We start from the raw sequence: 18,263 nt of genomic DNA, 5'->3' as shown, positions 1-18,263 counted from the left end.
TTTTCAAAGACCAACTCGACCGATCCAAGGCAACGTGTTCCTTTGAAGGGGGTTGTTCTAAAAAAACCTCGACCCCCTCGACCCACGACCCCTCGACCATTGACTTTTGTGCGATCTTTTTTTCCCCTTAAGGTGATCCCCTGGCTGCCGCTTCCCAGGTTGTATCGTAATTTGGGTGTGATCCCTGGCTACACGGCAGTTAACGGTTTTATGGCTTCTGACTGGCACCCCCGAACAAAGATATTGACAAAATAGGGACACCGCCAATATAGGGCTAGATAGCTCAGTTGATAGACGCCGGCACGTTAATCCGGAGGTCGTTGGTTCGAATCCCACTCTAGTCAATTCTTTGTTCAACCCCAAAATCATCTTTTTTTCTGTACACCAAAATTGCCACAGTTCACAACCTCAGCCAATCACGCACACAATTATTTTGTATACTGACATCGACTACCATGCCTCGCAGAACACAACAACACAGCGTACGAGACACGTAGTATGCACGAAGCAACTTTCGCGTGATCGACTGCCGAGATCGGGCCTGTGGCAATTACGATGCACAGATAAAAAACCGCGGCATTTCCACGTGTATCTCTTGGCCGACCCGAGATTATTATCCCAACTGGAAACCTGCGTTTACCGCCCGAGTACGATTACGGCCAACTCAATACGTGATGATCAGGCGGACCCATTTCCGGCCGATCGCTCCCGTCCTGTGTACTATGGTACTACTAGTTGCTCTAAGCGGAGCTCAAGGTTGTAGACCCGACCGACCGAATGGCGACACGGACGTGTTTGGGGTCCCCAATCGGTGTGCACTTGTCGTGCGGAAGCGGAGAGTAAATACTCCCAATTCTGTGTGGCTGATGCAGATAAATATAACCGCAGTCTCAGACTTGAAGTCAAGCCTGGTCGTGGAAGGAAGTTGCGTCACGGATCACACACTGTGAATTCTTACTCGGCCGTAAAGCGACATTTTATGAATTCGGAATTGGGACATTCTTCGAACAAGGGGCGGAGGGTCGTGGGTCGAGGGGTTTTTAGAACAACCCCTTTAAAGGAACATGTTGCCTTAGATCGGTCGAGTTGGTCTTTGAAAAGCGTTTGTAACCGTTTGTTGTAAAATGCATAAGATATTTTAAAAACAGAATATAATGATCCCCACAGGTATCACTCGAAATTGTGCGGTTTTCCTTTTACCTCATCGACTAACACGGTAGGCCATTTACGGGAGTCAAATTTTTTACTCCCATAAATGGCCGACCATGTTAGATCGCAAAGAAAAAGGAAAACTTGCAATTTTGAGGCAAATTTGTGTGGATCATTGTATTCTACTTTGAAATCATCTTTCTAACCATACGCATTTTACAACCAACGGTTACAGACGCTTTTCAAAGACCAACTCGACTAATCCAAGGCATCGCGCCCTTTAAGTCGCAAAATGCCCTTGGTGTGTGCGCCATTCATGGCAACAATTAATAGCCCCGGGCTTCGCTCTCTGGCCATTCCAACGACACACCTAATAAACAGCATTTTTAAAGCTTATTATCAATCACAGGTTCCTCAATGTGCCTAAAAAGCAAACAAACAAGACAATCAAACAGTCTTTGATAACAATTTATTTTAACAAGTAAATCATTCTCATAATATTATATCACTCAAAAACACAACTCCCCCAAAATTCTAATTTAATTAAACCAAATTTACTTTTCTTTAACTGGTAACTTTCAACAACTGTGTTTTTTTTTGTAGAATGCTTTGTATCTGGATTATCCACAGAAAGCACCTTATGAAGATATTTTACCACTGGTTTCATATTTGATTTGTGCTCACCGGAATAGAAAATAAATGTTTTAGTTTAGTTTGGAAACCTTTTGATGCAATGCATCTCTTTTTGAGCTGTGTTTCATGTCACTTGGAAACGAGGAAGTGATGGCAATACAAACCATGGTAATACAAACGCTTTCCATATCTGACACATTTCTCTTATTTTATGTATAATGGTTCATTCCAATATATTTTCATGACCGAGTGAGTAAAAGTGTGGTGGCCTGGGGCCGATTTCACAAAGAGCTAAGATTGACTTTTACTGCAAATCAATTGCAGCTGCTCAGTAACGTGTGATGTCACAATACAAATCACTTTGGTAACATTGACAATTTGTCTTGTGGTGTTTTTATTGCCTTGTGAAATCGGCGTCTGTTTTCTTTGCATTGATGATTTAAGTTCAAGTTAGCAAGAATACAAATTTAATTGGGTTTTCGGTTAAAATACAACAATTGGACAAAGACCAAGCCCATTTATGTATTCTTACGTTTCAGTCGAGATATACATGTAGGGGAGGAGAACCCCACCCAAATGGTGACCAGTAGGGGAGGAGAACCCCACCCAAATGGTGACCGGTAGGGGAGGAGAACCCCACCCAAATGGTGACCGGTAGGGGAGGAGAACCCCACCCAAATGGTGACCAGTAGGGGAGGAGAACCCCACCCAAATGGTGACCGGTAGGGGAGGAGAACCCCACCCAAATGGTGACCGGTAGGGGAGGAGAACCCCATCCAAATGGTGACCGGTAGGGGAGGAGAACCCCACCCAAATGGTGACCGGTAGGGGAGGAGAACCCCACCCAAATGGTGACCGGTAGGGGAGGAGAACCCCACCCAAATGGTGACCGGTAGGGGAGGAGAACCCCACCCAAATGGTGACCGGTTGATAACCTTTCATACATCACTTAATTTAGTGATAAATTGAACACATTGTACACATTAACTTATACCTGTTTCTTTTGCTAATGGCAACCCCTAATAAACAGGTACAGTAGCACACTCAAGAGTCCTTCTTTCCATTCTGAAAACTGTGTAGTCATGCTGTTTTTATGTAAGGGTTTTAACCGGTAACAGCGCGTTAACAAGTTAAAATATGTAAGCTCAAAGAAAGTCATTATTAATATTTTTAAATAAATCTTATCTGTCTGAAAAAACTGATTTAATGAGAAACAAAAGCATATTATTCAAACAAGAAACATTGAGAAAATGGTGAAAACATCTAAACTATTTTTGGGGTTGAACAAAGAATTGACTAGAGTGAACCAAAAATGACTAGAGTGAACTGAGATTTGAACCAATGACCTACGGATTAACGTGCCGGCGCTCTACCAACTGAGCTATCTAGCCTTATGTTGGAGGTCTCCCTATTTTATCAATATCTTTGATCAGGGGTTCCAGTCAGAAGCCATACAGCCAATAACTGCCGTCACACTAAAATTATGATACAACCTGGAAATGAGTTAACCCCAAAAGAAAAACCTTGATCCATGCTTGGAAGCTGGAACATTGCCTGGTTCAATCTCTGGTATATACGTTGGTTCAGGCTTGGGCCTCAGCAATGACTCAGGTTGAGGTCTTTCAGTCTTAACAATTGTAACCTTGGGAATAAATAGATTAAAATACACTGTTTAAAAATGCATTTTTTAACTGCAAGGTATTTTAGTGTACAAAACTTTCAAATTCTAAAAATTAAACTGTGAAGTTTGTCATCTGTTTATTGATGAATGTAAATATTTCACTTTTAACATGAAGAATTTTTATTTGTGATGCGATCTAGCAAAATAAGTTGTTTGTCGACCCTTGTCATTTTTAATTTGTTTATACATCTGAAAAGAGGAAAAGCTGTGCTTTAATACTTTAAAACTTTATGTTTATACAACCTTTTGTTCAAAAGTTGTGAAAGGAGAAACACCATTTACTGCGCAAATACATCGCACACATGCCCTGCGTACAACTTTGGTTGCTGGCGAACGCCTTCGAAGTTTGATTAGTTTAAATTTTAGTTATCAACAAGCGATTAACATGCAGCAAACAGCACAATCTTGACATGACAACAGTCTTAAAATAGCGCAAAATTCCCCTCCAAGGGTTTAAAGGTCGAACGTCCTAACATCACAATGCATGTGAAGTACGAGTTGCTATTTGTTCTGTGTGTATGTACAGACTGTATTGTAATTTACCATGTATCGCACGCACAATATACACACAGTAATGGTGATCTCCACTTTTTCGCGATAAACTTATTGGTGTTTTCACACAAGTGTTTATGTGATGTGTATGATTTTTCAAAGGGTTTGAGGTGTAGAAGTTATATGTATGTAACAGAGGCACTCAGATTCATTTTCAAAGTAATGTTGTGATTGTTTTTCAATCACTATTGAAGTATTTTTGCCATTGAGCGATGACAACAAAGTCGAGAGAACTTGTGTAACAAACCCACGCAAACAATGTTTTCAATTTTTGGTTTATTTCTTTCTCTCACAGTGTACATCACCCAACTTTATTCCCATGCTAACTTTAATCCCATGATGATGTTATTATTTAGAAAGGAATCTCCAATCTAAAATATAGATATTTTGGGATTTGAATCTACAAACAAAAATATTTTGAAAATGATACCCTTGTTGTCCTGTTTTGACTTGTTTCTCCGTAATGAAATTGCAGACATACGACTAATCTAGCTCGCTCGCATCACATTTGTGCAACTTTGTAATCCAGCGAACAATCTTACCAAATGTAGGTTTTTCTCACCTTTAAAAGTCTGGAATATTTCCTCATTGCACTTGGGTTGTCAACTCTTTTGTTTTAACATCTCTAGTTAATTATACTTACCAGCTTTTATTCTGAAACTACACTGAACACTCACTAACTTTTCTTACCTGGTTAATTTCTCCTAATTCAGGTCGAACCCAACCAAGATTATCCAAAACACACTTGTCAAATTTCCCCTGCGTTTTACGGCAACTGACAACATAAACAGAACCATTTCATAGCAAATTCAATTTAATTAAAGCATACGTTTCTTGTTTATTTTTAGCATAAAACAGCAGTTCCCTCATTCTGCATTGTATATGTATTTTACAAAATTATCATATCTGGAATGACATACAATGTAATGAATGTTTAGTTATTCCTTCTTGACCCCATTTGACTGGGTCACTGCAAGAACAAATTGTTGTGTCACTGCAAAAATAGTGCATCTATCAGTAATGTATGACTTCATTTATCTGAAAATAAACAAGAACCGCGATGGCATAACTGCCTTGCCAATTAATACAAATAATATTACCACAGAACAACCACAACTTAACTTTATGATGACATCAAAAACATTTAAAACAACATGACTATTGAAATCTACATGCTCAAAAATGCCTAGTAGAAGTTTGATCATTACCAACAAAAAATTGAAATGTTAATTGTGTGCATAATCTCATTTTTGCCCACTGTACACCAGATTGTGGCATTTCATTAAACGCAGTGGACACTATTGGTAATTACTCAAAATAATTATCATCATAAAACCTTAATTGGTGGCGAGTAATGGAGACAGGTTGATGGTATAAAACATTGTGAGAAACGGCTCCCTCTGAAGTGACATAGTTTTCGAGAAAGAAGTAATTTTCCACGAATTTGATTTTGAGACCTCAAGTTTAGAACTTGAGGTCTCGAAATCAAGCATCTGAACGCACACAACTTTGTGTGACAAGGGTGTTTTTTAATTTCATTATTATCTCGCAACTTCGATTACCGATTGAGCTCAAATTTTCACAGGTTTGTTATTTTATGCATATGTTGAGATACACCAAGAGTGAAGACTAGTCTTTGACAATTACCAAGTGTCCACTGTCTTTAATAGCGTGTTGAAAATTAATACCCCATACATGTACACATTAAGCTTAGTACACATGTATAGTTAGAGTGAAAATGAATACTCCATACATGTACGGTACACATTAAGCTTAGTACACATGTATGGTAAGAGTGAAAATGATGTATACACGTATAGCAGAGTGAAAATGAATACCCCATATACATGTATAGTAAGAGTGAAAACGATTACCCCATACATGTACACATGTATAGTAAGAGTGAAAACGATTACCCCATATACATGTCAAGTAAGAGTGAAAACGATTACCCCATACATGTGTAGTAAGAGTGAAAACGATTACCCCATACAAATTACATCTTTGTGTCGACACCGGGTGGCGCCAGGTGTTCTTTTGTGTGCGGTTAAACATGCGCCTTGTGCGGCGGTGCGCCTTGTCTGCTGATGTTTGAATTTTTTGGGGGTCATTTTAGCGTCCTGCGCCTTGTCCGCCGAGCGTCTTATCCGCAGGAAAATACAGTAATGCGTGAGACTTGGTAGGTCTGCCATACATGTACACATGTATAGTAAGAGTGAAAACGATAACCCCATACATGTACACATACATAGTAAGAGTAAAAATGATTACCCCATACATGTACATTAACCAGCAACATCTCCTAAACCTCATGTGAGTTTTAACTATTAGGCCTGGGCGAATTATTCGAATATCCGGTTAATGGCGAATAGGTTTTCCTATCCAGAACCGCGAATGCCTTTTTTTTCTTAACCGGATATCCGCATAGGGCGCGAATACCTATTTATAAACCGGATAGTTCTGTAATTACAACCAAGTAACCGGATATTCTTTAATATCCGAATGTCCGCGGACGTCAGGCGACAACTGATATGAATGTTTTGTCTGAATCTTTATGAAACTTCTATTAAGACAGCTAAAACAGCATAAATTAAGTATTTAACTATGCTCACCTCCGTGAAGAGTTAAAACAATGACATTTCTGACGTAATTTGTTCAAAGATTACAAAAGTTTTCCTCCACGTAGAGTCAATCACAATCAAAATAATAAGCAAATCGCCATCTTTAAATTAGATCCGGTCATTTTTATGAATGAACCAAATGACACTGTCTAAAACTAATATCAATTCGCCCATAAGATCTCATTCACAAACGAACAGCAACCTTTTTTTAGCTGTTTCGTAGCGAAGCGCAGCGAAACAGCTCTTGTTTTTGTTAAAGTTTTTTTAGCTGTTTCGTAGCGTAGCGCAGCGAAACAGCTCTTGTTTTTGTTAAAGTTTTTTTTATTATTATTATTAGCTGTTTCGTAGCGAAGCGCAGCGAAACAGCTCTTGTTTTTGTTAAAGTTTTTTTTATTATTATTATTTTTTTTTTTATTTGTCATCTTCAGAAAAATTTCATATAAGTGCTGATTTGCAATGTTCCCAAAGAGCAATTGCAATGAAATTTTCAGGGATGAAAGGTATTGGTGCAATGATCATTGCGAAACAAGGATGTCATTATGACATAATCAGAAGTCACGTGACGTCATCTTAAAGGTGTTGTATTTTAAATGTTTGAAAATTTATAACAAATCAGCCACAAGAGACCGTAGGTTTCTGTTTGCGGGATTGGGGAGGAATAAATAAGGTCTTCATTTTGTTTCGTGTGCGTGACCTCACATGACCTCTACTTCCGGTCGAAACCGGAAGTGGCCCTCTAATTCAAAATTGGAAAAAGATATGAAGTTGCTTTTAACGATGTTAGTGCGTGGCAAGGGTGGGCAGTTCAAAAAAAATACCAATGACGTCACAAATTGCAACGGCGCCCTCTAGCGGCAGGATGAAAACTCTTCAAAATGGACTTTTTGAAGATGTCTGTGGTGAAGTTTTTTGTAATCACTTTAAATTTTACACACAAGTTAACTGTCAGGCAGCCATCATATGTGTGAAGTTTCAGATCAATGACGTCATCGGGGGTCACGTGACGCGGCCTTAAAGGTGCACTTTTTGAACTAATATAACTCCCTAAGTAATTATGCGATCATGTTGAAACTTGGTAGGTTGTTGGATATTGACAAGTTCTTATGAAATATTAAAGGACGTCATGATGACGTCATCACATGATTTTTTATGATTTTTTCAATTTTTGCACCTTTAACGCATAAATTGCTATCTGAATATGGTATAATCCAAATTATTTTTTATTTATGCCACATTGGGTAAAATTGCTTTGAATACCCAACAAATTTAAAACTCAGTTGAGAAATTTGAAATTTTTGTTGACGAAACAGCTCTGCATTTGTGCACAAATGCAATTTAGCTCTAGTTATTATTATTATTATTATTATTTTTTTTTTTATTTGTCATCTTCAGAAAAATTTCATATAAGTGCTGATTTGCAATGTTCCCAAAGAGCAATTGCAATGAAATTTTCAGGGATGAAAGGTATTGGTGCAATGATCATTGCGAAACAAGGATGTCATTATGACATAATCAGAAGTCACGTGACGTCATCTTAAAGGTGTTGTATTTTAAATGTTTGAAAATTTATAACAAATCAGCCACAAGAGACCGTAGGTTTCTGTTTGCGGGATTGGGGAGGAATAAATAAGGTCTTCATTTTGTTTCGTGTGCGTGACCTCACATGACCTCTACTTCCGGTCGAAACCGGAAGTGGCCCTCTAATTCAAAATTGGAAAAAGATATGAAGTTGCTTTTAACGATGTTAGTGCGTGGCAAGGGTGGGCAGTTCAAAAAAAATACCAATGACGTCACAAATTGCAACGGCGCCCTCTAGCGGCAGGATGAAAACTCTTCAAAATGGACTTTTTGAAGATGTCTGTGGTGAAGTTTTTTGTAATCACTTTAAATTTTACACACAAGTTAACTGTCAGGCAGCCATCATATGTGTGAAGTTTCAGATCAATGACGTCATCGGGGGTCACGTGACGCGGCCTTAAAGGTGCACTTTTTGAACTAATATAACTCCCTAAGTAATTATGCGATCATGTTGAAACTTGGTAGGTTGTTGGATATTGACAAGTTCTTATGAAATATTAAAGGACGTCATGATGACGTCATCACATGATTTTTTATGATTTTTTCAATTTTTGCACCTTTAACACATAAATTGCTATCTGAATATGGTATAATCCAAATTATTTTTTATTTATGCCACATTGGGTAAAATTGCTTTGAATACCCAACAAATTTAAAACTCAGTTGAGAAATTTGAAATTTTTGTTGACGAAACAGCTCTGCATTTGTGCACAAATGCAATTTAGCTCTAGTTTCTTCTTTTTTTTTAATAGCGCCCTCTAGCGGCGAAACTATCGAATATCCGTTTAATTTTGGATAGTTGGCCAGCACTGTGAATTCTAAATCGGGGACTTCATTCTTACTCGGCCGTAAAGCGACATTTTATGAATTCGGAATTTGGACATTCTTCGTACACGGGGCGGACGTCGAGGGGTCGTGGGTTGAGGGGGTTTTAGAACAACCCGTATAGTAAGAGTAAAAATGATTACCCCATACATGTACACATGTATAGTATGAGTAAAAATGATTACCCCATACATGTACACATGTATAGCAAGAGTGAAAATGAGTACCCCATAGAGTGAAAATGAATACCCAATACATATACACATGTTTAGTAACAGTGAAAAAACCTCCTTACCGATGGAATTTTTGTTCACTGTAGTCAAGACAAGTCCAGTAGTCTGTGAAAGACTCACTGCAAGAAGCCTGAATTTGCCTAAAAAAGCTGAAGGCACACTCTGTCACCATCTGACCCTCCTTCAAGCATTTCCTGGGATCTTTCTCTTCTTCCTTGCAGAGCATAAACTCCTAATACATAAAAAACAAATATTAAGAAATCTTCTGGACAGCTGATCCAAGTTTAAAGGAACACGTTGCCTTGGATCGGACGAGTTGGTCAAAACAAAAGCGTTTGTAACCGTTTTTTATAAAATGCATATGGTTGGAAAGCTATTTTAAAAGTAGAATACAATGATCCACGCAAGTTTGCCTCGAAATTGCGTGGTTTTCCTTCTACTGTGCGAACTTAAATGGTCGGCCATTTATGGGAGTCAAAATTTTGACCCCCATAAATGGCCGACGTGTTAGTCGACGAGGTAAAAGGAAAACCACGCAATTTCGAGGCATGTTTTTGTGGATCATTGTATTCTACTTTTACAACATCTTTCTACCCATATGCATTTTATAAAAAACGGTTACAAACGCTTTTCAAAGACCAACTCGACCGATCCAAGGCAACGTGTTCCTTTAAATGACCTTTAAATTTAGCAACAATGAACCTTGAAAGGCAACAAACAATTGAACCCCAACCTCAAGATGGTAAATGTAATGATGTCATCAGGTTTTGAATTACACTAATTCAAAATTGAAAATATGGAGTACCAGTACATAACCGATGTTGACAATCTACTTCAGAAAGGTCATCTCTGACCTCGTCTTTCAGTCAAGAATGGAGGTTGAACAATAAAACAAAAAATGCACTTCTATCTCATCTTACTCTTGCCCACAATTGATTTAAAGCCATTGGACACTTTTGGTAAACAGTATTGTCCAAAGGCCCACACTTCGTGTATCACAACTTATATATAAAATAACAAACCTGTGAAAATTTAGGCTCAATCAGTCATCGGAGTCGGAAAAAAATAACAGGAAAACCAACCCATATTTCTGCATGTATCGCCGTGTCATGACATGTGTTTAAAATAAATCCGTAATTCTCGATAACGAGAATTGATAATTGTTTTAATGTTTTCTCAAAAAGTAAAGCATTTCATGGAATAATATTTCAAGAGGAGTCTTTCACTATTACCTTCTGTAAACCCTGTAAATTATTTGTAAATCTGTGAACTTGTATTTTTATTTCTGTCCCGCAAGTGTATAATGGCTTTAACGACATCATCCCAAAAGAATTGCATTTCATCTACACACTAACGTTTAAAAAACATCTACTTGAGCGGAATGTTTTTAACCGAAATGCTATGTTAACTTGTTTATAATGAGTTTGTTCACCATTTAAATGTAATTTTGATATTTGTTCACTTCTGAACTTTTCATAATTATCAAATAAAAAATCAGGCAACAACCTCAAGGCTTTGAAAAATTAAAATCACTTCTGCCGTTATGGTGCCTGTCAAAAGGACAATGCTTTGATGTCATGCTTGGGAGTTTGCTTTGTGATACCTCCACGCTGCAACAAAGTGGCAAGACAAATTGGAGCTCCCAACTATGAAGTCACATGAGTGATTACGTAACAGAGCTTTTCCCGAATCTTTCAGAAAAGCGCTGGATAATTCAAACTTTGAAACGCAAACATAGTAATTTCTCTAACCAATTCACTTTGTGACACAAAAAGCCCAACGAAGCAGGGGTGTCCCTTTAAAAAAGAAAAGATATATTCTGCCCACAAGAGACTTACAATGTAAATTGCTACTCATACTCAAGTATTACTTGAATGTGTAACGCTACCTCATACTATTGGACTAAACATGACCCAAAGAGTTCTTTTAAAACAAGTCAAGTAGCCATTGTCTCTTTCCTTTGAGTCTCATTCGTAATGAACCCGTAACATCAGTGACCAAGACATTAAGGCTTTGCAGATCTATTGCAGTACACCTTAGAGTGTGCTGTTGTACAACTGACGCATTCGATCCAATCTTCCAATGGTGGACAGCCTACTCGACTTCAAACATCTCCACAGCAAAGCATCCAAACAGAGAAAGGATCAACAGAAGGAAAAACAAAAGGTACAACACAACAAGCAATCTGTATCCCGTGACCTTCCTCTCCTTCAAATACAGTCTCAAAATGCACTTTGGGTGAGTTTTAAGTTTCAACTTGTTCCAGGGAGAGCAATTTTTGATGTGGTGTGGAAGATTGTTCCATAGTTCAGGTGCAGTGAATTGGAGGGCACGTTGACTATATGATTTGGTGAGAATGCGGAGTGGGAAGATCTTTGTTGCTGGAGCGAGAGAGTTCTTGATGGTTGATGTTTGCTAATTAATTCTTGGAGATAAACTGGGACCATTTCATGTGTGCATTTGTTCGTAGATCAAAACCAATATTTTCAAAGTTATCCTGGATTTTACTGGTAGCCAATGCAGCTGTAAGATTAGTGAAGCGGGTTTACATAGCGTGTTAAGGTGATTAACCTAGCTGCCGAATTTTGAATGCCTTAAAATTCATTCATAAATACCTAAGACAGTTTTGCTATTCCTATTGGTGGAGAGCGCGTCACTTGTGGGTGTTTAAACTTTTGATAATGGGCGTGACACTCGAGCTTGCACCTGTGCTTATAAGACAGTTTCTTCATTCCTATTGGTCAAGAGCAACAGCCGGGACAGTTGTACCACATCACGCGATGTGCGCGACGCTTACAGCAATCTCCTTTTAAGGAGTTGTTTACCCGAGGGCCTTACCATTTCATAGCTGGAGGGGTGTTGTGTTGAAAGAAATAATCGAACAATTATATTTTTTGCATTTATTTTACTTTTTGACAAAAAGTGTTGATGTTTTTTGACCAAAAAGGTATTTATGAATGGGTCTCAAAGTGTGTTGAATCGGTTTTCAACTAGTGGTTTTGGAACCCGTTGAGGCCTGGTGCTTGTTAATTTACCTCGACTTCGTCTCGGTAAAATTATCAAAAACCAGGCTTCGGCAGGTTTAAACCACTAGTTGAAAACCTCTTCACCACACATTGCTTCCCTTATTGAGTTGTGAGTCTGCTGGTAATCTGTTGAGAGACTGCTAGTAGTTACAGTCGAATACCGGACACTTCGGCAACTTCGCAAACTCAGCACCCACAAACTCAGCATCTTGCAAACTCGGCACCTTGCAAACTCGGCACCCACGAACTCAGCATCTTGCAAACTCGGCACCCACTCTTAGCTTGTCATGAACGGTCAAGTGGAAATAAAACAGCATACAGAATGTTATACAGACATGTACACAATAAAAATTGGTTTGAATCTTGTTGAAATAATAGCTTTGTAAACAATGTAAGGCCACGTTATGCAAGCTGATAAGTCTCCGTAGCACGGCAAACTTTGTGGAAAATTCGTCAGATTCCCCCCCCCCCGATTTTCCGTCCACGTGGTCAGTTTGTAAAACGTCATGTTTGCATACATTGCGTCCATGTACAGTACTGTAGGTGAATTGAAGGCTCCCTACTGTGCCAATTTTGAGTGTTGGGCTTTATAGTGATAAGTGTCTTTGAAGATTGACGACTATAAGTGGGATTTTTCTAAGGGCATTTTTTCAGAATGGTAGCTGCACCGTTGGGGCCTTTGTTGCAATGTCTACCCGATTTTGCTGCTAAAATTATTATATTGCTGTAGGCTAGATGACGTAAAAGAATTCCCGGTTTTGATCGTATTCTCACAGTCTGCAATGCATACACAAGATGCACAACGCACCTTGCAGTGTGTTGCGTGTTAATGCTGTGCAGTCAAGATACAGTGACATAAAATTAAGTGCGTCTTACATCTTGCGTCTTGCACGCAAATGTATACACGTACGCACGGCAGAAGACAACACTGTGAGAATACGATCAAAACGGGAATGGGTGTGCCTGAGGAGGGTCAATGAGAAGGTCGCCTGTGCGGGTCAATGAACTTGGTCGCCTGTGCGGTGATCCTTCTGGTTTGAAACTGTGCTTCGACCTGTGCGAACCACAATGTGGGGTCGTTTTGCCAAAAAGGGGGCAGCTTCAGACTAACCCCAGCAAGTGGTATTGGTACAGCCACGGGAATGTCCTCAACATCTGGTTTCTTAGTGGCCACAGTCGATTATAGTACACAAGATGTAGCAGACAAACCAAGTGGATGACTCGTGAGTCGAGATTCACACACAAGCAAATGTTCCGTGGGAACAAGGTTGGCTCTCAAAATTCAGGGTCCCCAATGAAGTAAATATAAAAACTGTCAATTTACTTACTCAAAAGCACTGAGAAAGTCAACAAAGATGACCATCCACTCTTCCAGGAGTCAGTTCGAAAACGATGGCTGGTCATAATCAACTGAATGTCTCAAAAATCATCAATTTTTAGCCAAACAAAATTCTGTGAGTACAATTCCATGCTTGGTGTTACATCTTAAACATATGGAGAGGCCAGTTTGCAGTTTTGAAGGTAATTTGTTGGGTATTTCCGTCATTTTGGGGCATTTTTCGTGTGACATCCATGAAACGTTGCCTTACCTCAGACACAATTATGATTTCACTGGGGTGTATTGTCAAACTTTCGAAAAAAGGAGTACAAAAAAGTAGGTCTATACATAGTACATGTAATATGTATACCTAGACCCAGTAACTAGGGCGCTGTTTTGCGAAATTTTTATATTGTCTGTCATAGCGCCCCAGCGAAATAATATTTTTAGTCTGAGGTAAGGCAACGTTTCATGGATGTCACACCACAAATGCCTAAAATTACGGAAATATCCAACGCATTACCTTCAAAACTGCCAACTGGCCTCTCCATGTTTGAGATGTAACACCAAGCATGAAATTGTACTCGCAGAAATTTTTCTGGCTAAAAAATGATGATTTTTGAGCAATCCGCTGGACCATCAATCTCTTCATGCCTATCTACAACCATTTTTTTGCTGTGCACGGATGTGCAGTGCATTGTGGGTCTGGATCATTGATTTCTTTTTTTCCAGGCCGAACGTCGGTGATTAACCCATTATCTGCACACATCCGTTCGTCATAGAAAGAGAAAAAATACGCGATCAGAGAAAAAATACCCGATCCAAAACACATGTCCACACGTCTGGGAACCACAAAATACTGGTACCCTGTGCGAGCCAGTTACTGGGTCTAATGTATACCAAAAATTATAGTGCGCCGAAGCTGAAGGCGCAAGATGCAGAACTGAAGCTTTATCCATGTTGGAAAGTTTACCTGTAGATTCGGGCTCGGCATAATGAAGGCTAAATAAAGCCTTATAAAATGCCCATCCATATTCACACAAAACTTACTGCAAAAGTCCTGAATGCAATGGAAGTAGCAAAGTCAATTGTGTAGAGCAGAAGTGATTGTACATATATATTTCCATATCCTGTGGTGAACATCCTGCAAGCTATACATGTCAATGTTTTTGGTGAGGAGGTAGTCGTCAATGCCATTTTTGAAGACGTTTGTTGATGAGGAATGAACAACTGCAGCCTGTTATTTTTTCCAAACATTTCAGACTCTCTGCTCTGTGTGAAGTTGTTCTGGTGAATTCTAATTGTACTGCGTTCCTTATTTATCTTCAAGTCATGACCTGTTTAGTCCCTTTATATTTCTTGACATGTCAAATAGCTTGTCTGGATGAACATCCTGGGGCCCATGCATCACTTTGAAAACTTGTATGAGGTCACCCCGTGAAATATGCGTGGGCGCCATTTCAGCAAGTGAATGTTTTGTTTCCCATCCATAGGTAGGAATGGTCATTATCTGCACTGATCATGCTGATTTATTTGTATCAAGAGGTACTTGCCTAAATGACATCCAGAGGGATTTCACATTTCAACCCGAGTTCCGCATCTTTTGCATTCGGTACTCTATAATCTTTGAAAACAGGACGTCCATACCGTGGATAACTTTTAACTAAGTAGGTAGGCCTATGGCACCACCACTTTTTCACTCTGTTTTACAAAATTTAAAAGGGAAAATCTCATTATTGAGGTAAATTAGATACTATATTACTTCATATCGAATTAAAAAGTGGTGGCACCATACAGAAACTTTTTTTTTACCATTAATAAAATATAAAAGCACCAAGTCTCACCGCATTGTTGCACTTCGGCCTTTTATTTGGGGCCCAAAACTTTGCAATTACCTTGTTAGGTTTATCACACTGTCGTGCGAAATGATGTGCACCACCCCGTAATGCAGATGATGTCAAAGGAAGCACGGGTGTATTTAGTTCTTCATCAGCTGGTAACTTAATTACTCCAGGCATACTGCCGAAAAGTCAGCAAGAATCGAATAATAAAGAGGGAAGACAATTTTGATGATTAACTGCCTACTTTTTTAAGAACCTGCTCTCGTGCTACACAAGTGCGCAGAGTGCTAGTTAGTAGCTAGGGGGACATCACGTATGTACATACATGTAGTATATGAACAGTAGAAGATCTAGTCTTGCTTCAAGACTCTCCTGGATTTGTCACAAGAGGGCGCGCTATCACCCCAACGCGCTATCAACCACGAACCGCTATCACCCGAGAACCGCGGTTCGTGGTTGATAGCGCGTTGGGGTGATAGCGCGCCCTCTTGTGACAAATCCAGGAGAGTCTTGAACCAAGACTACAGAAGAGTGTACGTATCATGCATTGATCTCCATTTATAATGGAGATCAATGGTATCATGCATTATACATGACATACACTAAAGAGCTTGTAGAGCGGTAGTCTGGTTCCCAGACCCAAAAATCTCCGACTAGGCTCTGTCGAATTTAGATTTTTAACAAGAGACGTCAAGGACATCTTTGGTCAGGGGACCCCGTGTTAGACTTGATTTCAAGTCTGAAAGATCGCAGTTATTCCGTAACATGTGTTTTGTGGTGGTGTTTATTTTTTTTTTTACAATCAAAATATAATATAATGCCTCACACACAAAAAGCAGACGACGCACGTTTGTTCTCGTGCATTATTATTTCCCCAAGATTAGTCTTGGTTCCAAGACCATTGGTGTTGCACGGTCACACACAACCAACATTCCGATTATATACGGCAAAAACTGTACACGCTTGTAATGAACGAACGCTAGCGAGCGCTCTGTTTCTCTGATTTCTGGATCTCACCATGTCTGGTGCATAGAGTTATATATAAGAACTAGAGGGCGCACGAGTGATCATTCGTGCACAAACACCAAGGGCCCGCAAGATGACAAGCGCGTCATTCTGCACGCGCGTTGAATATGAAATACACGTTTGAGTTTTTTTTTTTTTAACACTCATGCGATGCTGTTTGTTCAACTTACAAAATGGCCGCCTGTGCGCATGCCGGGATGCGTATATAGGCCAGTGCCCTCTCTTGTTCTTATATATAACTCTATGGTCTGGTGAGATCTAAAATCAGAGAAACAGAGCGCCCGCTAGCGTTCGTTCATTACAAGCGTGTACAGTTTTCGCTGCAACTCGACTATCTCACTGCGTGGCACCCTAAACGACTTGTCCACAAGTCTACTCTAGTAGCTGTCATGGCGGCACCCATATCGTGTGGTGAACGAGTGGAGCGTATGCGACAGTATTGTGAAAAGTGTTTAAAAAGTAATCACGTTTATAATAAGTATTTGAGGAGTGGGAATTACAATGAAGGTTCGTCTGAAAACCAAAAAAGGGTTTGTGGTTTGGGTTGCCCCTCGGAAAAACACTCGTACGATAACAAAACAGGTCTCGAAGATTTATTTGTGGCGGTATGGGGGGGGGGCGGACGGGGACTCACGCCAAAACGACAGCATGCTACGTCATCCCGGAGAGCTTGGCACGCCAGAGATCTGAGACCGTGATTAGTGCATGCCGAAATCTCCGGTGACGTCACCCGGAGCTCTGAGACCGCCGGAGCACTGAGGCCGCCACACCTGAGCCTGAACACCTCAAGCCTGAGCCTTCGATTCGTAAACGCTCTAAAAGCCACGATCACAGGCTTGGAACCAAGTCTACATCCGGTGGCGGTCTGCTATGGGCGGCCAACAGGGCCAAAACTAATAAATATCTAAAGCAAAAAACAAACTGCAACAACTAGCTCTATTTCGGGAAACTAATGGCCTTGTCACACGAGGCAACTTTTACAGGCAACTTGGAGGCAATCAACTGCAGTGCATGGTACCAGGACCAAGAGTCATTTAATGAACATTGTCTTACGATCCACGAGAAAAATATGTGGACATTCAAATGTGAAGGGATTCTCTTCTTGGAGATTGCCTGGAACTGGTTGCCTGTAAATTGCCCTGTGTGACGTCCTATAATATAACTCTATATTTTCGAGAAACTACCTCTATTATTGGGAAACTAGCTCTATTTTCGGGAAACTAACTCTATTTTGCAAACATTGGCGATGTCGCAAATATCTTTACAAAAATTTGCGATGTCCCAAATATCTTTGCAAAGATATTTGCAAAGAATCTTTGAATGTGCGACTTCCCTTCAGGGCCACCATTACGTTTTTCGGGAAACTAACTCTATTTTCGGGAAACTAAGGACTGAGTAAAAACTCAACGTTAGTGGCGTATGTACAGTCGTGATTGTTATTACCCGCATTGAGCTCCAAAGTTGCCATAAACACAGATAAACGTTGTTGCATATAATTATTCTATATGCAATCGACGCCCACGCCGAAACTATTGGGATAAAATAGCTTTGAGATGAAACGTTCTGTTTCCCCTATTACAACCAGACATTGTATCTCTCTGCTGCAGTATAAAGGTGTGTAAGGGTCATGACTCATGATGGTCCTTTCAACAAAATTTCCAGATACTATTACGAGTGCCAGGGCAAATATTAACAGCTGTATGTCTTATTTCCCTGATTCGAATATTTCTTACGACTACGTGGGCGTCTATTGCATGAATCGCAACAACATTCTGTGAAT

General features: G+C 39.7%; 1 protein-coding gene across 1 annotated transcript; it reads right to left on the bottom strand.

Annotated features, from left to right (window-relative positions):
• Nucleotides 1–1,603: 1,603 nt before the first annotated feature.
• Nucleotides 1,604–15,773, bottom strand: LOC139936945 (NADH dehydrogenase [ubiquinone] 1 alpha subcomplex subunit 8-like). The gene is made up of 4 exons (XM_071931799.1): nucleotides 15,512–15,773; nucleotides 9,335–9,504; nucleotides 4,706–4,790; nucleotides 1,604–3,424 (listed from the first exon to the last, which is right to left on the bottom strand). The coding sequence occupies exons 1-4, from the start codon at nucleotides 15,632–15,634 to the stop codon at nucleotides 3,287–3,289; spliced, it is 516 nt and encodes a 171-aa protein (XP_071787900.1). The 5' UTR covers nucleotides 15,635–15,773; the 3' UTR covers nucleotides 1,604–3,286.
• Nucleotides 15,774–18,263: the final 2,490 nt, after the last annotated feature.

Source organism: Asterias amurensis, chromosome 5 (genome assembly GCF_032118995.1).
Source record: "Asterias amurensis chromosome 5, ASM3211899v1".
Classification (NCBI taxonomy): Eukaryota; Metazoa; Echinodermata; class Asteroidea; order Forcipulatida; family Asteriidae; genus Asterias; species Asterias amurensis.
Note: the sequence above shows the minus strand (reverse complement) of the source record. Positions and strands in the feature narration are given on the sequence as shown.